At 43.3% G+C, this 22,763-nt stretch overlaps 2 protein-coding genes across 3 annotated transcripts in view; both read left to right on the top strand.

Moving 5' to 3' along the window:
* Positions 1-22,763, top strand: part of LOC100494435 (cytochrome P450 2K6) — a 212,256-nt gene that overhangs the window by 165,685 nt on the left and 23,808 nt on the right. The window lies entirely within an intron of this gene.
* On the top strand, positions 4,738-22,579 carry LOC100493928 (cytochrome P450 2K6). Its single transcript, XM_002933589.5, has 10 exons — positions 4,738-4,817; positions 5,296-5,490; positions 6,996-7,158; positions 7,227-7,376; positions 9,324-9,484; positions 12,210-12,386; positions 13,657-13,798; positions 14,285-14,469; positions 20,597-20,738; positions 22,369-22,579. The coding sequence occupies exons 2-10, from the start codon at positions 5,308-5,310 to the stop codon at positions 22,545-22,547; spliced, it is 1,482 nt and encodes a 493-aa protein (XP_002933635.2). The 5' UTR covers positions 4,738-4,817; positions 5,296-5,307; the 3' UTR covers positions 22,548-22,579.

The following is a 22,763-nucleotide window of genomic DNA, read 5'->3' as shown; positions in this document are numbered from 1 at the left end:
TTAAGATGCAGGGGGGTATTTATGATCACTTATGTGGGATTTCCAGCCCTAATACCCCACAATTTATGTTACTTTTTGCTAATAGGCTTTTGTTTAAAAAAAATAATAATTTTGTCAACTTTTAGGTGCTGAACTTTTTTATAACAAAATCCCATTTGAAAAAGTAATGAAAGTCCCCGAGGCATTCGGGTCCGAAACCCCCATGTGAGTTTGCTAAGGCCGGAGGCTCCAGCAATCATATATAGGCCCCTGAAACCTGGTGGGATGAAGCTATTCTACATATTATACATTTACCTACTACTCAGGCCTCTCCTCTTCAGCTCATAAAATGGGAATATATATCAAACTATATAGTATTTAAACAATTTCTATAGAGGCACATACAATTGAATTGGGTGTAGGGGGGTTCTTTGGAGAACTGCTATTTCCCCTCATAAATAAACACATTTTTGGTGATCAAAGCAAAGTGTCTTTTATGGGATCTGTTTTGCTGTAAAACGCTTCCTTTTCTCAAGCAAACTTTACGATTAGTATTATTATTATTACTTACCTGTTAGGGAAACCAAGTGATCCCATTGATCCCATTGAGGTTATATAAAAACAAATCCTGACTTCCCCGACTCAGAGGGAAACTTTGTAAAGAATACGGCCTTCCTTCCCTTCTCAGCAGGTACTTTATCTACTGTTCCAATTACAGAAAGCACGGAAAATAGTGATTTTTACCAAAAACCTATACTTATCACCCAAGCCTCTCCCATTAGAAACCTTTCCAAGGAAATTGCTGTAAAGGTTCCAGGTTACTGCAATAAGTTATAACTTTTAAACGGGGGGTCACTGACCCTGGCAGCTCATAGACTATTGCTCCATGAGGCTACAGTTTTATAGTTACGGTACCTTTTATTACTTATCTTTCTATTACTTACCTCTCCTATTCATGTTCCAGTCTTTCATTCAAACCACTGACTGGTTGGTAGGCTAATTTTATTCTTGATATAGTATTTAATATTGTATATAGTATAGATATAGTATTTTTATATTAAATAAAAATTGGATATAGTGTGGTAAAATGCATGGTTACTAGCATTTTACTACTAGCATTTCAATTTAGCAACATGATAGAATGCACAGTCACATTTTGTGTTGCTATGTGAGCGACGCCTAGCGGATAGGCTAGTGGAATGCACCACAATACATTTCATATTTTACACATTTAAGGCATTGATCAGTTGGTCGCTTGATCCCATTTTGGCACCATTTTCACAGGGGTTATGGGGATGTAAGATTTGCACAAGTCACTATTTGTTATAATTGATTAATTGCCAAATGTGGACCGAAACACTGGACATGTGACATACCTCCCAACTGTCCCGATTTTCGCGGGACACTCCCTCTTTTGACACCTCAATCCGCAGTCCCGGATTCTTACTGAAAAGTCCCTCATTTCCCTTTGATCTCCAGCTCTGAATGCTAAAAAAGATACAATGTTTCTCAAACTTAATTAAATAGGTAGCTTTTGGCAGAGAGCCCAGAAGGTTAATAAGCCACACCTGCACTTTGACACAATTGTAAACCCTCAGAAATGTATTCAAACTTTAAATAATCTGCCAGATTTAGTCAAATGGGAGTGGCCTTTAGGGGGTGTGGTCGCAAAAACAATGGGCGTGGTCAATTTTTTTCCTTTTTGTCCCTCCTTCCATTTTCAAAATGTTGGGAGGTATGATGTGATATTTGGAATAAAGACATTTTGTTGCTTTAAGTGTAATTCAAGAGAGTGTTGGTCCATTTTGACCATGTATCTCAACAGAACGTTTGGAGATGAGTGTGGGAATGTATATATACTGATGAGGCCATGGGCAGACATATCAGGGGACAGGCAAGCAAAGGGTATTGCATGGGAAGACTAGAAGACCTTACTCGAATCAAATTGAGGGGAAAGCCAAGGTCATATTCTGTACCAATGAAACCTACACTGTATAACTTGAATCCACTGACTAGCTAGTCACAATATAGGGTCAGTGTCAGAACGGGCTTCCTAATTGTTACGCTGAGGCAGCGGAGACGCCCGGGGACACCAGTCACTCACCTCATAAGTTTTCGGCATGCGTTGGATGGGTTGATAGGTGTGTTTTGACATTATTACATGTGCAAAATTCAACCTTTTTACCATCGCCCAACGTGGTCTAACCTGTTCCTGGATGCAATTCTTGTCTTGTGTTCCTGACCCTTGTCTGTTCATTGACCATTGCTGTTTCATTGCCTGTACTGACCTATTGCCTGTTATTGACCAAGCTTCTGGATTCTGAACTGCACTAAAGGTTTGGTTATTGCCCTCGGCCTGTTTACTTGACTAAGCTCTACTCTTCCCCGTTACAGCTGCAACACACACCGGTTCCCTTGCCTGCCCAGAACTTCTGCCTTGGTTTCTCACTTTAAGACCTGGCGGCATCCGAGTAGCAGAGGCCTCCCCCTAAGTAAAGGGCGGCTGTTATAGGCAGAAGTGTGAGCTTAGACTGGGGCCTTGGCACTAGTTCTGTGCACAACATTAATACACAGATGCTTTGGAGAATATGAAATGAAATTAAAAAAAATTCATTTTATTTAATTGATGCCATTACTGTATTTGTCAAAAAATGCTAAACAAATATCGTTTGACTTATTTAATGTGATTAATGCCAAACAGAACTCTACTCAACAGTACTCTCTTTAGTAGATTCTGCTGAATTCTGTTAGGTTTGTTACAGAACCTTTGGAAATTCAAATTAAAAATATTTAGCTGTTTAGCTGCATCATTTGCCAGCAGGACTTTCCCTACGTTGGAAGCTAAAATGATTTGGAAGCCCAGAGACACAGTTTTACCCCAAGCAGAGCCTCCTGCAGGCCAGCAGTCCCCATGGGGCTACCCAATAGCCAATCACAGCAACATGTTGCTCCCCAACCCCTTTGTTGTTGCTCCCAGTGGCCCCAAAGTAGGTGCCATTTTTACATTTCTGGCTTGGAGACAAGTTTTGGAAGTTCAGAGACACAGTTTTACCCCAAGCAGAGCCTCCTGCAGGCCAGCAGTCCCCATGGGGCTACCCAATAGCCAATCACAGCCCTTATTTGGGAACACCAAGGAACTTTTTACATTTTTTTTATTCATTTTTATGTTTACCTTTTGAAAAATCTACATATGGAAAAACCATGATCCCAAAAAACACAAAAAAACCCATAGTCTTGTGGAAACTTGTGTAACTCAGCATTGAACATGAATAAATCTGTTTGTTGGGTATGCTGGTCACTAACTAACCACCTTTTCAGAATAAATGACCAGCTTAACTTAAGGCAATAACACTGCCATCGAATAACATGATAGTGTGTTTTATTTTTTTGGCAGTTCAAAATTTTGGAAAGTTAAAAAATGTTGTTTTCCACCCTTTCATGTTTCAGAGGAGCAGTGAGTGGGAGGCCGGGTTGCTGGGGGTTAAAAAGTGTCTCTTGTTCATCTTGTCTCTTAAAAAATAGGGATGAACCGAATCCAGGATTTAGTTTGTGCCTTTGTCGGCAGGATTTGGATCTGGCAGAATCCAAGTGCCTGGCCAAACTCAATCCTTACAATCATATGACTTTTGGTAACGGACTAAAGCTAATCGGCCCGTGTATGGGCACTACCGACGGGCCCGCCTGACCGGTATCTGGCCTGAAATCGACCAGATATCCATCAGGCAGGTTAAAAAATCTAGTTGGATCAGGGACCGCATCGGCTCGTTGATGCAGTCCCCAGACCGACTTTGCCTATGCCGTTATTATAATTCGATTGCTTTGCCCCAGGGCCTGGATTCTCCCGTTATCGCCCACCCATAGGTGGAAGAAGATCCGCTCGCTTGGCAACATCGCCAAGCGAGCGGATCTGAAGGTGTATGGGGACCTTAAGAAATCTTTTAACCCTTCAGTACCCTCATTTGCATTAGGGTACTGAATGCAGTAGTACTGAGCAGTACACATGAGTAACAGACCGTAATCAAACTGGAACAACAAGTTCCAAATGTTATTATTTAAGGGGATGGGTAAAAGATTTACCAATTAAACACGGAACACTACACTGATGCCAGAACCCAAACTGATTGACCCTTTCCCTAAAATCTCACCTTTCCTCTACATCAGGGATCCCCAGCCTTTTTTGCTTGTGAGCCCGAGTGTTGGTGAGCCACATATGCAAGTTAGGATTTGGTTCAGTATTTGGCTGAATCTTTTACAAAGGATTTGGGGTTGGGCTGAACCCAAAAATAGTGGACTCGGTGCATCACTACTAAAAAATACATTTGTTGGTTCAAGAATAAAAGGTTAAATGACAGAGGGAATTTTTTGCTGTGTAACAGTGTCATTTAGAGATAAAAAGTGCCCCATAAATATCATGACGGTATCCCTTTAAAGTTTACTAACATACAGTAGTTCACTAATATCAAAGCAGTGAGTTATGAGTAATTTGCCGTCTCTGGTTTGCACAGGAATATGCGCCAGAGTGGAGCCTGTTAAGTTTTTTGTGTTTCGCTCTAATCTCATAGTTTGATGAATCTCCCCGTAACTGTTTAGAATTTAGAACACCTTGGCATCTCTATTAACTGACTAAATATCTCAAAACAATGCAGGATTGGCCCCAGTAAATGTTGGTTACATATCAAGGAGCGGGGCGTCTGGGCTGGAATGGCTTAAATATCAACGTCTGAAAGTAAATCTTTAATCACTGCCTTTGGTACGACATAAAAACTGTCTCAAGGTGAAGTTATTTCAAAGGAGAGAGTTGGACATTTGGAACAAACATAGTATTGGTAAAATCACATGTAAGTAAAAATGTTTTGGAATTTTTAGTTTTTCAATTAGTATAACTCATTAGTATAACTCTAGTAGGTAAGGTTTACTTTGACTTGCTTTATTGCAGTAATATATTTATTCAACATTTTTTACAAAGATGATCTTTCATTTAAGCTCTTTAAAGATGTGTGAGCGAAGAGGTGTTGGGTCCTATACGCTATAAATGATGTGTATATAGAACATTTACTATAAGCGCCACTGTTTTTGGCAGCACTGGTGCCATAGTTTGTGTGTTTGCTCAAACCCCCAGTTTGGAAGAAATTGAATCTCAAATGCATGAAACAGGCGCTCCCCAGGGCTACATTGTCTGAATAATGGCGGAATTCTTACTTGGTTTCATCAACCAATATCTCTTGAACACTCAGACATATGGGTGCCCTTGTTCAAAAAAGACATGTATTGTTTGTCGAATATTTTTTATTAATCTAATCTATCTTCTCATTGCAGGCTTTTCTAGCCATGTTCCCCTTGGAGCCAACAACTCTGTTTGTGGCAATTGTCCTTTGCCTATTTCTAATTTACCTCCTCCTACATAATGGGAAAGGAACGCCTCCAAACTTTCCCCCAGGACCTAAACCATTACCGTTTATTGGAAATCTACATATAATGAACCTAAATAAGCCTCATAAGACCTACATGGAGGTAACAGTAACTAGGAAACATCTTTTAAGAAGTTTATTGTTCAGACTTTGAATTCTTAATTTTGCCCCTCTGTTTAGACTGAGTCTTACATATATATAGAAGCTATATATATATATATAGAAGGGGCTGGATGGCTTTCTATAAAGTGAGACAATACAGGGTTATGGGAGATAGCTCTCAGTACAAGTTGCCCCAGGGACTGGTCTGATTGCCATCTTGGAGTCAGGAAGGAATTTTTTCCCCTCTGGGGACAATTAGAGAGGCTTCAGATGGGGTTTTTGCCTTCCTCTGGATCAACTAGCAGTTAGGCAGGTTATATATAGGCATTATGGTTGAACGTGATGGACGTATGTAAGATGATCTAGATAATATTAGAGTAAAATGATCCAAATATCTTGTAGTAAACAAAAAGATACTGATGGACTGGGGACACTGCAGCCAACTTTGCTGGTCAACTTTTTAGGTCTTAACAACCAAATTCATGCAATAACAGGCACCAATGTTTCATCAAGTCGAGAGACCCACAGCAAACGGATTCTAGCTTTCAAACAACAAACCAGTAAATGCTAACTGCTTATTGGTTGCTTATTGGATGATAAGGTCTAAGCCAGAGGTGGGCAGACTTTTTCCACTGGCGATCGATTGATGACTCCACATGCACTTCCGCATCACCCGGCTTCATCGCGGTCCACCAGAAATCCACGGGGGTTCTACTGGTTGACCGCGATCGACGTCTTGGCCACTCCTGGTCTAAGCTCTTAGCAAATGCACAGAACTATTTCCAGTTGGCTATTCCTAGGTCTACGGAGAGGTGTTTCATGGGTAGGCAGCCAGATATTTGCTCTAGTACTGTACTCAGTCTACAGCAGCAACAGGAATCCCATAAATACTTCATGCAGTCGGTTGCTACTAGAAATACTAGTAGTAGTCTAGCAACTGGCAGACTTTACTATCCTGTCTCTGATCAGAACCGGCATTTAGCAAATTGCCAACAAAATCCAGAGTTCTGACCAAGCTAAAGGTGCCCATACACCTTCAGATCCGCTCGCCTGGCGATGTTGGGTGGGCGATATCAGGAGAATCCAGTCTAATTCGAATGATCACAATGGGTATAAGAAAAGTCATCTCGGGGACAGAATCAACGAGCCTATGCGGTCCCCGATCAGACTAGATTTTTTAATAGATTTCAGGCCAGATATCGGTTGGGCAGGCCTGTCGATAGTGCCCATACACGGGCCGAATCAGTCTAAGGGACCCATATCGGCAGCTAGAATCGGCCCGTGTATGGGCACCTTAAGAACTGGATTTAGAAGGACGGTAACAATCATGATAACAAATAATCACAAAAGAACACCACATTTGCACAAAATTCCCCATATATTATGTGGTTATTAGGTGACCTGAAAGAGGAAGGGTTTGAATATAGTTAATGGTCTATAAATGACATATTTTGGCAAGCATAATTGAAACAAACTATTTATTGCCTATAAATTCTCACTTTACAGCTTGGGAAGAAGTACGGATCAGTATTCAGTGTTCAGCTCGGGACAGAGAAGGTGGTTGTTCTGTGCGGGTATGACGCGGTGAAAGACGCTCTGATTAACCATGCCGAGGAGTTTTCAGAGAGGGCTGTCTCTACTCTGTCTAGGAAAAGATTAAAGGGATATGGTAAGCAAGTTTAAAATTTAGCTGCATTAAGATCCTCAGGTTTCAGCTGAACTTTATTTTCTATGCAGGTATCATTTTTTCTCATGGGGAAAACTGGAAAGTGATGAGAAGATTTACTCTTGCGACACTGAGAGACTTTGGCATGGGGAAGAGAACTATAGAGGACAGAATTAACGAGGAATGTAATTTTCTAATGGAAACGTTCAAATCCTACAAAGGTTAGATCTGAATTGTCTTGTATAGAAGGGTTGTCTGTGTTTTGATCAATATACCACACAATGCAACAATTATATATAAAGGTGGCCATACACAGGCTGATAAGAGCTGCCGATGGTCTCAGGCCGTCAGCAGTTTAATCGGCCCGTGTATGTGGCCCTCAGCTGGACCGGCCCAACGAATATTGGCCTGAAAATTGGCCAGATGTCAGGTTTAAAAATCCCTGTCCAGACAGGAAGAGGATCAGTGGGTTGAGCCTTTCCCTGTCCCAACGGCCTGTATCCTGTCAACGTGACCAGATGACCACCTTAAGTCCCCTGCAGGGTATCTAGGTTGCAGAATTAGTGCCCAGTACTTATGCATGTAAATGTGTAAAACACTGGTCACAGCAATAATAGCCCTCTTAGTGGATAAGATAGATTGGATGAGATCTTGGGGCCCATTCACTAAAGGTCAATAACGCTTATCGCATGCTTTTTTGCATTAAAAAGCATGCGATAATTAAGACCCGATTCATCAAAGTCATTTTGCATACGTTAAGACGCATATGGCATGCGCAAAACAACGCAGTATGGCGATGTGTTATTTAACTCGCATTGTGTTAATTCTCGCATAGAAATAATACTAACGCATGATTCACAAATGCATATTAAGCGTTAAATGCACTAAATATTGCATTAGTCTGTGCGAAAATTAACACTAGGGATGCACCGGATCCCGGATTGGGTTCGGGATTCGGGCCAAATTAGGATTCGGCAGAATCCATCAGGGTGGATTCGGGGTTCATCAGAACCCAAAAAAGTGGGTTCGGTGCATCCCTAATATACACCTACTTATTTAGGTGGTACTTAAAGAAAATTGCGGTTCATGAGCTTTTGGCAACACAATAAGGACTTTGCAGTGGGATTTATTCAAGTCTGTGTTGGCCCCAGAGTGATGCAGCCGCCAGTTTGCAGGGAATTGGGCATTTCAGAACAGTAATTTTCCGAAAGTAATGGTTATGTGCGTAAAATCGTGTTCTAATATAGCAAGCGGGTGAAATATATTGCACCCAGCGGCGGGAATTAACGCAAGAAAAACGCTCATCGCAAATTAAATAACGCAAAGAACATTGGGTCTTAATTATGACAACTGTCCTTTTAGTTAAGTCGCCAAAAATAAGAAGCGATAAAATTTTTACCGCATGCTATAAATAGCGCTCGTTTTATTGCCCTTTAGTGAATCGGCCCCCTTGTATTATCCTATAGATAGGAAGGAAAAGCCCAGAAAGTGCCTTGCACTTTAACATGGAGCCACCAGTGGGTTCAGACTTTTACAAATCATGCGCTTGAGTGGTATATACTGTAGGGCCAACACCTGGTTAAGCTAAAAAAGTACATGTCAGGGTTCCACCTACATCACCAGGGAAGGGAGCTTGTCTAATTGTTCATTTTCTCCTCTAAAATCTTTCTTTTCCCCTTTTATACCATATCTTCACTTGTAGAGGATTTTTTTTTAACTTGAGTCAGGATCACAGTACAGGTATCGGACCCCTTATCCGGAAACCCGTTATCCAGAAAGCTCCGAATTACGGAAAGCCCGTCTCCCATAGACTTCATTATAAGCAAATAATTCAGAATTTTAAAACTGATTTCCTTTTTTTATGTAGAAATAAAACAGAACCTTGTAATTGATCCCAACTAAGATCTAAATAATCCTTATTGGATGCAAAACAATCCTATTGGGTTTAATTAATGTTTTATTGATTTTTTAGTAGACTTAAGGTATGGAGAGCCAAATTATGGAAAGACCCCTTATACGGAATAACCTTGGTCCCGAGCATTCTGGATAATGGGTCCTATACCTGTATTATATGGTCCGGCCCAATGTACATTACATTCCCCTTTCCTTTTATCAGAAACATATACATATTGTGCAGCTCATTGCACAATCCATTGCTATAATTGCAGGAGAGCCATTTGAGACCAACTTGATAATGAACGCCGCAGTAGCCAACATCATCGTATCTATTCTGCTCGCCCATCGCTTTGAGTATCAGGATCCAACCCTTCTGAAGCTCATTGGCTTAATAAATGAAATTGTTAAGCTTTCTGGGCGCCCTATAATTATGGTAAGGCACGTTGCTTTGATTTTTTTATATATTACAGCAAAATGCATGTTTACAAACAAAGAGAACTCATTTAACAATAAGAAACACACACTCCCTTAGTGTAAATATCAGCTCATGTTAAACGGAATGCTTCAATTGCAAACATAGGAATAATAACAGTACAGAGGCAGACCACCATTTTTTTTGCTTTCCAGGCGTCTCCACCTTGGGCAAGCATGTGTATTACAGAACATCTTTACTGATATTTATACTGTGTATATGCCCAGCTTTAATAGGGGCAAGGAAGGCCTGGGAACAGCAGAAAATGAATGCTCTGCTGTAAAGCAACACTGACCAAAATGAAGTATTTTTGTCTAAATGCAAAATCAACCCCCCCCAAAAAAACCAAACAAACAGCGATTAAGCATGATGGCAGGGGGGGGGGGGGGGGGCAATGATTCAGATTGATTCAGTATATATGCTGAGGGCTTCCCATACCAGTCAGTTGAACTGAAGAAGCTGCTCGGATGAGTAGTGAAAAGTCTTCAATGATTACTTAGCAAGTCCAGTTGCTTTAGATATACCATGACCTGGATGAATGAAAATCTTCATAGTCAGTGATTCAGATTGTTTGCACCCACAGGACCTGGACCCTTTATATGTATTATCTCATCTTTATATCCACAGATAAATCAAAAGGGTTGAGGAGATCACCTCATGCATATGCAAATAAATCCCAATAGGATTTTCTTGGAGCTCTTTGGGATCAGTTCCCAGAATTTCTCATCTTATATAAAAGTGCTCAGAGTAAAATCTGTCCTTTCAGCTTGGTTATAACTGAAACGAAATGCCTTAAGACTATTAGCTAAGTCCCAAAAACTTTTTAATTGTATTTTTTGGGACTCTCGCGTTATCAGCTTTTTGCATTCTGCCATTATACCCACAGACTGGGGTTTGCTTCGGGGCATCCTCTCAATACATAGCTGTTTGTTTTTTAGTTATGGTTACCTATTTGATGTGCTACAGTTCTGCTAGTAATATAGGGCTAAATACACTGCTCCCCTATTTGCAAAAGGTTCAGGTTGGTCAGACTAGTGGGTTCTTTGGAGAATTGTGCGTACACATTGGGGCCCATTTACGAAACAATTCTGAGATTTACAGGTATGGGATCCCTTATCTAAAAACCCGTTATCCAGAAAGCTCCATATTACAGAAAACCATAGAATCTATTTTCATAAAATAATTCAGAATTTTTAAACTGATTTCCTTTTACTCTGTAATAATAAAACAGTACCTGTACTTGATCCCAACTAAGATATAATTACCCCTTATTGGGGGCAGAACAGCCCTATTGGGTTTATTTCATGGTTAAATGATTCCCTTTTCTCTGTAATAATAAAACAGTACCTGTACTTGATCCCAACTAAGATATAATTACCCCTTATTGGGGGCAGAACAGCCCTATTGGGTTTATTTAATGGTTAAATGATTCCCTTTTCTCTGTAATAATAAAACAGTACCTGTACTTGATCCCAACTAAGATATAATTACCCCTTATTGGGGGCAGAACAGCCCTATTGGGTTTATTTCATGGTTAAATGATTCCCTTTTCTCTGTAATAATAAAACAGTACCTGTACTTGATCCCAACTAAGATATAATTACCCCTTATTGGGGCAGAACAGCCCTATTGGGTTTATTTAATGGTTAAATGATTCCCTTTTCTCTGTAATAATAAAACAGTACCTGTACTTGATCCCAACTAAGATATAATTACCCCTTATTGGGGCAGAACAGCCCTATTGGGTTTATTTAATGGTTAAATGATTCCCTTTTCTCTGTAATAATAAAACAGTACCTGTACTTTATCCCAACTAAGATATAAATAATCCTTATTGGATGCAAAACAATCCTATTGGGTTTAATTAATGTTTTATTGATTTTTTAGTAGACTTAAGGTAGGGGATCCAAATTACAGAAAGACCCCTTATCCGGAATACCCTTGGTCCCAAGCATTCTGGATAACGGGTCCTATACCTGTATTCATATTTTTTCTAAATTATAGAACATTTCGGAATGTATGCAAAAAGTTTTTTGTGGTTTTCGGTAAATTTCCACAAAAAAATCGTACTTTGCACAAAGAATACGATCATTTCGGAATTCGTTAACACTTCGGTGAAACTTTCCTCGGGACTATCTTTTTGCCAGGTTGGATCTGCTGAGTCCCATTGAGTCCTATGGAAGGCTTCTAAAGCCAGACATGGAAGGCATCAAAGAAAAGGTTTTCGCGGCTTAACAAACTTTTCGGCACAAAAATTTGTGCCTTTCGGAACACAATTGTGATATTTTCGTACGGCCGATAAAATGATTTTCGTGACATTTTAAAACATCAGAAATTATGGTTACTACGAATTTTTCCCATATCGTGATTTAAGCCCAGAAAATCATTGGATCTTACTAAATGTGCCCCATAATGTTTATATAGTGCTACAGCTCGGTAAGCACTAGATTCTTGTTACTTACCCTTTAAAATGTAAATCCACATTTTTTAAAACGTGTGCACTTTCTTTTCCACATCCCTGTAGGAAATGCAATGTTCATTTTCAATATAATTCATGTCGTTCATTAGCGAATGATACAAGGGATTTGTTTCCTGAAAGTTTTATCCTTTTCACTCAAAATATAGAAATTCAAGTAACTTTTATTTTCAGTGGAAAAACTACAATAACAATTATTTTTTTTGCAAGATATACGATGCATTTCCATCTGTGGTCAGCTGGTTACCCGGAAGCCACCAAAAAGTGTTGGAAAATACGCGGGGATTACGGAACTTTATTAAAGAAACGTTTACTGAACACAAGGCTCGACTGGACATAAACGACCAAAGGGATCTTATCGATGTCTTCCTTGTCAAGCAAAGAGAGGTATTCCCATATGTGCTGATATTCATCTAAGTACCTAGATACATTTACCCTCTACCCACATTGAGGTTTTTGTACATCCAGGTACCTCAGTAAGCATTAGCCATTTAGAAATGGCAAAGAAAGGGATAAACACAGTCCAGGGCCCAGAGATACTGTCATGATTTTTATGGTGTATTTCTTACATAGCAAATAATTCCCTCTGACATTTAACATTTTATTATTGAACCAACAAATGTATTTGTAGCTGTAATATTGGTGTGTAGGCGCCATCTCAGTGCATTGTGCCTGAGTCTGAGCTTTCAGCCAGCGCTACACATTAGAACTGCTTTCAGCTAACCTATTGTTTCTCCTACTCCCATGTAACTGGAGGAGTCCCAAGCCGGACTTGGATTTCTTACTATTGAGTGCTATTCTGATACCTACTGGGAGCTGCTATCTTGCTCCCTTCCCATTGTTATGCTGATTGGCTGCTGGGAGGGGGGGGATATCACTCCAATTTGCAGCGCAGCAGTAAAGTGTGCCTGAGTCTGAGCTTTCAGAAGGAGCCAGCTCTACACATTAGAACTGCTTTCAGCTAATCTATTGTTTCTCCTACTCCCATGTAACTGGAGGAGTCCCAAGCCGGACTTGGATTTCTTACTATTGAGTGCTATTCTGATACCTACTGGGAGCTGCTATCTTGCTCCCTTCCCATTGTTCTGCTGATCGGCTGATGGGGGTGAGGGGGGGAGATTTCACTCCAACTTGCAGTGCAGCAGTAAAGTGTGCCTGAGTCTGAGCTTTCAGCCAGCGCTACACATTAGAACTGCTTTCAGCTAACCTATTGTTTCTCCTACTCCCATGTAACTGGAGGAGTCCCAAGCCGGACTTGGATTTCTTACTATTGAGTGCTATTCTGATACCTACTGGGAGCTGCTATCTTGCTCCCTTCCCATTGTTCTGCTGATCGGCTGCTGGGGGGGAGGGGGGAATATCACTCCAACTTTCAGCGCAGCAGTAAAGTGAGACTGAAGTCACATGGCTGTGGCACCCTGGGAAATGAAGAATTTGGTTAGCCCCATGGGAAAATCAATGCAGGATTCTGCTGCAGAAGCTCTGATGGGTTTTGAAAAAAACATGTTTTCCTATGTCAGTATTCCCCAAGGGCCTGTGCAAAGGGCATTAGCATTGGGTGGTCATTGGCTATTTATATAGAAAAAAGCATTTTTCCCAAAATGAAACTTTCATATATGTAATTAAAGACCATTAATATCCATCTTGTACATTTCAGGAAAAGCCAAATCCTGGACTGTTTTTCCACAACGAGAATTTAATATCACTTGTAAGTAATTTATTTGTTGCCGGAATGGAGACGACTTCCACCACTCTCCGATGGGGCCTCCTGTTAATGATGAAATATCCAGAAATCCAAAGTAAGTCACTGTTTAAGATCAAATAATAACATATTTGAATGTGTACAAATAAATAATGGAGGATGTATTCAGCAGCAAGAACACAAGATAAAAGGACAAATGCTTTAGATCAAGATTTAGAACAAGTTTTTGAGATTTTTCTCCATGAGGAAAGGAACAAGGCCTGACCTGAGCCAAATCCCATAACGAGGGCTCAGTAATCTTATTAAACCATCCCCGATTGTGTAAAGTGTAACTATAACTTGTACATGTATCAGTTAAACACACACAAACTAAATCATTTTACTGTTTCTTGAATGTTTTTATGATTTGGTATAGAGACAGCAAATGCCCAAAGCACCTAAAGCAGGAACTGAGCTTCACTACAACGTCCAGGGGGTCATACAATATATCTCCTACAGACATCTCCCACAAGCTTTAATCTTACAAACAAAGCTCTTCTTTGACTGCCCTGCTACAGTAATTCCCTTTTTTTGTTCATGACAGAGAAGGTACAAAATGAAATCGACAAAGTGATTGGATCAGCTCAGCCTCAAATGGAACACCGGAAACAAATGCCCTATACTGATGCCGTTATCCATGAGATTCAGAGGTTTGCAGACATTGTGCCCACTAACCTTCCCCATGCAACAACTATGGATGTCACTTTCAGGGGATATTTAATTCCAAAGGTAAGATTTTTTTAAAATGCATTGTTTAATTTGAGTCACTTTTTATATCAGAGGTCCCCAACGTTTTTTTTACCCATTAAGCACAATCAAATGTAAAAGCAGTTGGGGAGCAACACAAGCATGCAAATAGTTCCCGGGGGTGCCGAATAAGGGCTGTGATTGGCTATTTGATAGCCCCTATGTGGACTGGCAGCCTACAGGAAACTCCTGGTTTTTCTGCAACCAAAACTTGCCTCCAAGCCAGGAATTCAAAAATAAGCACCAACTTTGAGGCCACTGAGAGCAACACCCAAGGGGTTGGGGAGCAACATGTTGCTGCCGAGCCACTGGTTCGGTATTCCTGTTCTATATCTTCTCTATATCTTTTATCCAGATGCAGCAATCTTTATATTTTTTTTCTTCGAACGCAGCTAAACTGATGGCTGGATTGAAAAACCGATAACCCTCTGGGATCGACGGAGATACAGACAGAGAGAACTTTCTATAGACATTTGCCTGTCCTACCATGTCACTCCATTTAAATATATTATATTTTTTTCCATTAAATGAAAGGTGTAAAATAAGACAGTCAGTACAATAGTACAGTATTACATACCGGAGATTTCAAAAGCTGCACAAATTTTGGTGCAATAGTTACAATAATGTCGTATTGGCAATTCGAAAGTCACAACATTTTTGTATCCGAATGATCGCAAACGTCCGGATCCTTCTGTGCATGATTTTGGAAGCCTCCCATAGGACTCAATGGCACTCTGCAGCTCCAACCCGGCCCAAGGAAAGTCTCCCATAGGGCTCAATGGCACTCTGCAGCTCCAACCCGACCCAAGGAAAGTCTCCCATAGGGCTCAATGGCACTCTGCAGCTCCAACCCGGCCCAAGGAAAGTCTCCCATAGGGCTCAATGGCACTCTGCAGCTCCAACCCGGCCCAAGGAAAGTCTCCCATAGGGCTCAATGGCACTCTGCAGCTCCAACCCGGCCCAAGGAAAGTCTCCCATAGGGCTCAATGGCACTCTGCAGCTCCAACCCGGCCCAAGGAAAGTCTCCCATAGGGCTCAATGGCACTCTGCAGCTCCAACCCGGCCCAAGGAAAGCCTCCCATAGGGCTCAATGGCACTCTGCAGCTCCAACCCGGCCCAAGGAAAGCCTCCCATAGGGCTCAATGGCACTCTGCAGCTCCAACCCGTCCCAAGGAAAGTCTCCCATAGGGCTCAATGGCACTCTGCAGCTCCAACCCTGCCCAAGGAAAGTCTCCCATAGGGCTCAATGACACTCTGCAGCTCCAACCCGGCCCAAGGAAAGTCTCCCATAGGGCTCAATGACACTCTGCAGCTCCAACCCGGGCCCAAGGAAAGCCTCCCATAGGGCTCAATGGCACTCTGCAGCTCCAACCCGGCCCAAGGAAAGTCTCCCATAGGGCTCAATGGCACTCTGCAGCTCCAACCCGGCCCAAGGAAAGTCTCCCATAGGGCTCAATGGCACTCTGCAGCTCCAACCCGGCCCAAGGAAAGCCTCCCATAGGGCTCAATGGCACTCTGCAGCTCCAACCCGGCCCAAGGAAAGTCTCCCATAGGGCTCAATGGCACTCTGCAGCTCCAACCCGGCCCAAGGAAAGCCTCCCATAGGGCTCAATGGCACTCTGCAGCTCCAACCCGGCCCAAGGAAAGTCTCCCATAGGGCTCAATGGCACTCTGCAGCTCCAACCCGGCCCAAGGAAAGTCTCCCATAGGGCTCAATGGCACTCTGCAGCTCCAACCCGGCCCAAGGAAAGTCTCCCATAGGGCTCAATGGCACTCTGCAGCTCCAACCCGGCCCAAGGAAAGTCTCCCATAGGGCTCAATGGCACTCTGCAGCTCCAACCCGGCCCACGGAAAGCCTCCCATAGGGCTCAATGGCACTCTGCAGCTCCAACCTATCCCAAGGAAAGTCTCCCATAGGGCTCAATGGCACTCTGCAGCTCCAACCCGGCCCAAGGAAAGCCTCCCATAGGGCTCAATGGCACTCTGCAGCTCCAACCCGGCCCAAGGAAAGTCTCCCATAGGGCTCAATGGCACTCTGCAGCTCCAACCCGGCCCAAGGAAAGTCTCCCATAGGGCTCAATGACACTCTGCAGCTCCAACCCGGCCCAAGGCAAGCCTCCCATAGGGCTCAATGGCACACTGCAGCTCAAACCCGGCCCAAGGAAAGCCTCCCATAGGGCTCAATGGCACTCTGCAGCTCCAACCCGGCCCAAGGAAAGCCTCCCATAGGGCTCAATGGCACTCTTCAGCTCCAACCCGGCCCAAGGAAAGTCTCCCATAGGGCTCAATGGCACTCTGCAGCTCCAACCCGGCCCAAGGAAAGTCTCCCATAGGGCTCAATGGCACTCTGCAGCTCCAACCCGGCCCAAGGAAAGTCTCCCATAGGGCTCAATGGCACTCTGCAGCTCCAACCCGGCCCAAGGAAAGTCTCCCATAGGGCTCAATGGCACTCTGCAGCTCCAACCCGGCCCAAGGAAAGCCTCCCATAGGGCTCAATGGCACTCTGCAGCTCCAACCCGGCCCAAGGAAAGTCTCCCATAGGGCTCAATGGCACTCTGCAGCTCCAACCCGGCCCAAGGAAAGTCTCCCATAGGGCTCAATGGCACTCTGCAGCTCCAACCCGGCCCAAGGAAAGTCTCCCATAGGGCTCAATGGCACTCTGCAGCTCCAACCCAGCCCAAGGAAAGTCTCCCATAGGGCTCAATGGCACTCTGCAGCTCCAACCCGGCCCAAGGAAAGCCTCCCATAGGGCTCAATGGCACTCTGCAGCTCCAACCTGGCCCAAGGAAAGTCTCCCATAGGGCTCAATGGCACTCTGCAGCTCCAACCCGGTCAAGGAAAGCCTCCCATAGGGCTCAATGGCACTCTGCAGCTCCAACCTGGCCCAAGGAAAGCCTCCCATAGGGCTCAATGGCACTCTGCAGCTCCAACCCGGCCCAAGGAAAGCCTCCCATAGGGCTCAATGGCACTCTGCAGCTCCAACCCGGCCCAAGGAAAGTCTCCCATAGGGCTCAATGGCACTCTGCAGCTCCAACCTGGCCCAAGGAAATTCTCCCATAGGGCTCAATGGCATTCTGCAGCTCCAACCTGATCCAAGGAAAGTCTCCCATAGGGCTCAATGGCACTCTGCAGCTCCAACCCGGCCCAAGGAAAGTCTCCCATAGGGCTCAATGGCACTCTGCAGCTCCAACCCGGCCCAAGGAAAGCCTCCCATAGGGCTCAATGGCACTCTGCAGCTCCAACCCGGCCCAAGGAAAGCCTCCCATAGGGCTCAATGGCATTCTGCAGCTCCAACCTGATCCAAGGAAAGTCTCCCATAGGGCTCAATGGCACTCTGCAGCTCCAACCCGGCCCAAGGAAAGTCTCCCATAGGGCTCAATGGCACTCTGCAGCTCCAACCCGGCCCAAGAAAAGTCTCCCATAGGGCTCAATGGCACTCTGCAGCTCCAACCCGGCCCAAGGAAAGTCTCCCATAGGGCTCAATGGCACTCTGCAGCTCCAACCCGGCCCAAGGAAAGTCTCCCATAGGGCTCAATGGCACTCTGCAGCTCCAACCCGGCCCAAGGAAAGTCTCCCATAGGGCTCAATGGCACTCTGCAGCTCCAACCCGGCCCAAGGAAAGTCTCCCATAGGGCTCAATGGCACTCTGCAGCTCCAACCCGGCCCAAGGAAAGCCTCCCATAGGGCTCAATGGCACTCTGCAGCTCCAACCCGGCCCAAGGAAAGTCTCCTATAGGGCTCAATGGCACTCTGCAGCTCCAACCCGGCCCAAGGAAAGTCTCCCATAGGGCTCAATGGCACTCTGCAGCTCCAACCCAGCCCAAGGAAAGTCTCCCATAGGGCTCAATGGCACTCTGCAGCTCCAACTCGGCCCAAGGAAAGCCTCCCATAGGGCTCAATGGCACTCTGCAGCTCCAACCTGGCCCAAGGAAAGTCTCCCATAGGGCTCAATGGCACTCTGCAGCTCCAACCCGGTCAAGGAAAGCCTCCCATAGGGCTCAATGGCACTCTGCAGCTCCAACCTGGCACAAGGAAAGCCTCCCATAGGGCTCAATGGCACTCTGCAGCTCCAACCCGGCCCAAGGAAAGCCTCCCATAGGGCTCAATGGCACTCTGCAGCTCCAACCCGGCCCAAGGAAAGTCTCCCATAGGGCTCAATGGCACTCTGCAGCTCCAACCCGGCCCAAGGAAAGCCTCCCATAGGGCTCAATGGCACTCTGCAGCTCCAACCCGGCCCAAGGAAAGTCTCCCATAGGGCTCAATGGCACTCTGCAGCTCCAACCCGGCCCAAGGAAAGCCTCCCATAGGGCTCAATGGCATTCTGCAGCTCCAACCTGATCCAAGGAAAGTCTCCCATAGGGCTCAATGGCACTCTGCAGCTCCAACCCGGCCCAAGAAAAGTCTCCCATAGGGCTCAATGGCACTCTGCAGCTCCAACCCGGCCCAAGGAAAGTCTCCCATAGGGCTCAATGGCACTCTGCAGCTCCAACCCGGCCCAAGGAAAGTCTCCCATAGGGCTCAATGGCACTCTGCAGCTCCAACCCGGCCCAAGGAAAGTCTCCCATAGGGCTCAATGGCACTCTGCAGCTCCAACCCAGCCCAAGGAAAGGTATGAAAATGACGCAGAAAATACGCACAGTACGAACCAATACGAATTTTTTGTATTTCATACCTGTCGTACTTTAATAAAGGTGCCCCTATATCATACACAATTCAAGACAGACACATTGTTTTATGAATGAGCAGCTAAAAAAAAATATTTCAGTAGAACCGGAAATGACGTGATGTAAATTGGACATACTATGACACTTCCAGGATAGCAATTTCACTAAACAAAACTAGTCACTAGACCAGCGTTTTTCAACCACTGTTCCGTGGCACACTAGTGTGCCGCGAGATGTTGCCTGGTGTGCCGTAGGCAGGGCACCAATGTACTAGGGGGGCACTGCTCTTGGCACCAATGTACTAGGGGGGCACTGCTGCTGGGCACCAATGTACTAGGGGGGCACTGCTGCTGGGCACCAGTGTACTAGGGGGGCACTGCTCTTGGCACCAATGTACTAGGGGGGCACTGCTGCTGGGCACCAATGTACTAGGGGGGCACTGCTCTTGGCACCAGTGTACTAGGGGGGCACTGCTCTTGGCACCAATGTACTAGGGGGGCACTGCTGCTGGGCACAGAGTTAAATTTTTTAACATTTTCTAATGGTGGTGTGCTTCGTGATTTTTTTCATGAAACAAGTGTGCCTTTGCCCAAAAAAGGTTGAAAAACACTGCACTAGACAACTAGTTTGGACTTAGAGGCAAATCCATCAAGCTCAAACTTTTCAAAATCCTCTCCGAGTTGATTTTATACTCGGCTCCAATAAAACGATCATTTTGAAAGTCAAACAGCAGTTTTACAAATGAAGAAGCGGCTAAACCTATAGCAGTTCTCTTATATTGGCATAGTAATCAATGCAAACGTTTCATAGTAACATAGTAAGTTGGGATGAAAAAAGACATACGTCCATCAAGTTCAACCATAATGCCTTTATATAACCTGCCTAACTGCTAGTTGATCCAGAGGAAGGCAAAAACCCCATCTGAAGCCTCTCCTTTGTGTTTCTATTGTAATTGTTCTTCCAAGTTATTCTGTCTATATAAAACAAGGCTCTTCATTAAACCTTTGTATGAAATTAAATGGAGCTCTTTCTCTCCTTGCATTGTTCATTATCCTTCTGTTTTGTTCAACATAAAAACAGCCAAGGCCACAGGCCAGTTTAGCATTGTTGATCAATATCAGTTTATTGTTCTATCCAAAATTCCCCGACTCATTTTGCATCTGATACTCTACATTTTATTCATTTTCCCCTATTACTAACAACTTTCCTCTTTAGATCATGTAATAGGCATGTTTATTAAACAATATAATTATCCGAAAAATTCTTTCAAACACATTTTCTGGAGGTATGTACATGTGTATGAGGGCTGTTTGGAGAACTGCCTTTTCCTCCTTGGATAAATAAGCACACAAATATTGCTGATAGAAGCAAAAGTGAGTTTTTGTCGGATCTGTCACACAATTCCTCTTCTCAAGCATACTTTATTAACGGTAATATCATTTTAGGGGACCCGTGTGATCCCATTGCTGACGTCGGTTCTTCGGGATAAGGCTTACTTTGAAAAACCATATGAATTTTACCCTGAACATTTCCTTGACTCCGAAGGAAACTTTGTAAAGAATGAGGCCTTCATCCCCTTCTCAGCAGGTACTGTGTCTGTTATTCCAATGGCATTTTTAAGTCTCTGTATAGAAATAATGATAATACTCCTAAAAAATCCTATTTACATGGGTTTATCCTATAGGCTAAAGCTCACCCACTGGGTTTTAAAGCAGAAGCCGGGATAATAGCTGATCAGATTCCCATCTACAGACTGGTATCCCCTTTTCTTGAGGCTCATCAATGTAGTGCAGGGTTTTCTTTCAATAAGGGGTAATTATATCTTAGTTGGGATCAAGTACAGGTACTGTTTTATTATTACAGAGAAAAGGGAATCATTTAACCCTTAAATAAACCCAATAGGGCTGTTCTGCCCCCAATAAGGGGTAATTATATCTTTGTTGGGATCAAGTACAGGTACTGTTTTATTATTACAGAGAAAAGGGAATCATTTAACCATTAAATAAACCCAATAGGGCTGTTCTGCCCCCAATAAGGGGTAATTATATCTTAGTTGGGATCAAGTACAGGTACTGTTTTATTATTACAGAGAAAAGGGAATCATTTAACCATGAAATAAACCCAATAGGGCTGTTCTGCCCCAATAAGGGGTAATTATATCTTAGTTGGGATGAAGTACAGGTACTGTTTTATTATTACAGAGAAAAGGGAATCATTTAACCATGAAATAAACCCAATAGGACTGTTCTGCCCCCAATAAGGGGTAATTATATCTTAGTTGGGATCAAGTACAGGTACTGTTTTATTATTACAGAGAAAAGGGAATCATTTAACCATTAAATAAACCCAATAGGACTGTTCTGCCCCCAATAAGGGGTAATTATATCTTAGTTGGGATCAAGTACAGGTACTGTTTTATTATTACAGAGAAAAGGGAATCATTTAACCATTAAATAAACCCAATAGGGCTGTTCTGCCCCCAATAAGGAGTAATTATATCTTAGTTGGGATCAAGTACAGGTACTGTTTTATTATTACAGAGAAAAGGGAATCATTTAACCATGAAATAAACCCAATAGGGCTGTTCTGCCCCCAATAAGGGGTAATTATATCTTAGTTGGGATTAAGTACAAGGTTCTGTTTTATAATTACGAAGAAAAAGGAATCATTTTTAAAAATTAGAATTATTACTTATAATGGAGTCTATGGGAGATGGCCTTTCCGTAATTTGGAACTTTCTGGATAACGGGTTTCCGTATAAGGGGTCCCATACCTTTATCAGTGGTTCTCAACCTCCCTAATGCCACGACCCTTTAATACAGTTCCTCATGTTCTGGTGACCCCCAGCCATAAAATTATTCCTAAGACCATCGGAAATATGTGTTTTCCAATGGTCTTAGGCGACCCCTGTGAAAGGGTCGTTCGGCCCCCAAAGGCGTCCCGACCCACAGGTTGAGAACAGCTGCCTTATATCTCTTAAAATTGTTTACGTCCTGTTGATATTAACAAGCAACTTATTGGCATTCGGTGCAAGAACATTTAGGTGCGGGCATGATATTTTTGTGCTGGCATTTGTACCATTGATAGCAAATGAGTCCCCAGTCAATGCTTTTGCAATCAGTGAATAAAACAGTTCTGTAAGGATCAGTCTCTATGTTATGGTAATAAAATAATACAAATATCACCCTTGATGTCACCACTTTGCCTTGCATTTTAGGTAAAAGAATTTGTGCCGGAGAGACGTTGGCCAAGATGGAACTCTTCTTGTTCTTCACAAATCTTCTGCAGAACTTCACCTTCCGATCACCTCCAGGACAGGACCTTCCATTAACTACTGCAGAGGGTTTCACTTCGATTCCTATGGTTCATAAAATCTGTGCAGTGTCTCGTGCCTAGGGCTAAAATTAAAACTGATTATAAAAATGTCATGTTAATTTTGTTATCACTATATGGTTCATCTGACAAAGTTTCACTTTCTTCTTCTGTAGAAAGTAGTGTTAGTTGGGGGTTTTACTAGGGTAGTAACAACCTAAAATACTGTATATCAATGACATTACATTGAATAAAACACAGTTTAAGTAGTACAGGCATGGGACCTGTTATCCAGAATGG

This window comes from Xenopus tropicalis, chromosome 5, assembly GCF_000004195.4.
Source record: "Xenopus tropicalis strain Nigerian chromosome 5, UCB_Xtro_10.0, whole genome shotgun sequence".
In the NCBI taxonomy this organism is placed as follows: domain Eukaryota; kingdom Metazoa; phylum Chordata; class Amphibia; order Anura; family Pipidae; genus Xenopus; species Xenopus tropicalis.
The sequence above is the reverse complement of the archived record's forward strand: the minus strand, read 5'-3'. Positions and strand labels throughout refer to the sequence as shown.

What these genes read in the sequence shown, in the direction of transcription:
- LOC100493928 (XM_002933589.5), top strand. Translation starts at nt 5,308, where the DNA reads ATGTTCCCCTTGGAGCCAACAACTCTGTTTGTGGCAATTGTCCTTTGC. An exon ending in AACGTTCAAATCCTACAAAG is followed by an intron (nt 7,377 to 9,323) that starts GTTAGATCTGAA and finishes CTATAATTGCAG; the next exon opens with GAGAGCCATTTGAGACCAAC. An exon ending in TCCTTGTCAAGCAAAGAGAG is followed by an intron (nt 12,387 to 13,656) that starts GTATTCCCATAT and finishes TGTACATTTCAG; the next exon opens with GAAAAGCCAAATCCTGGACT.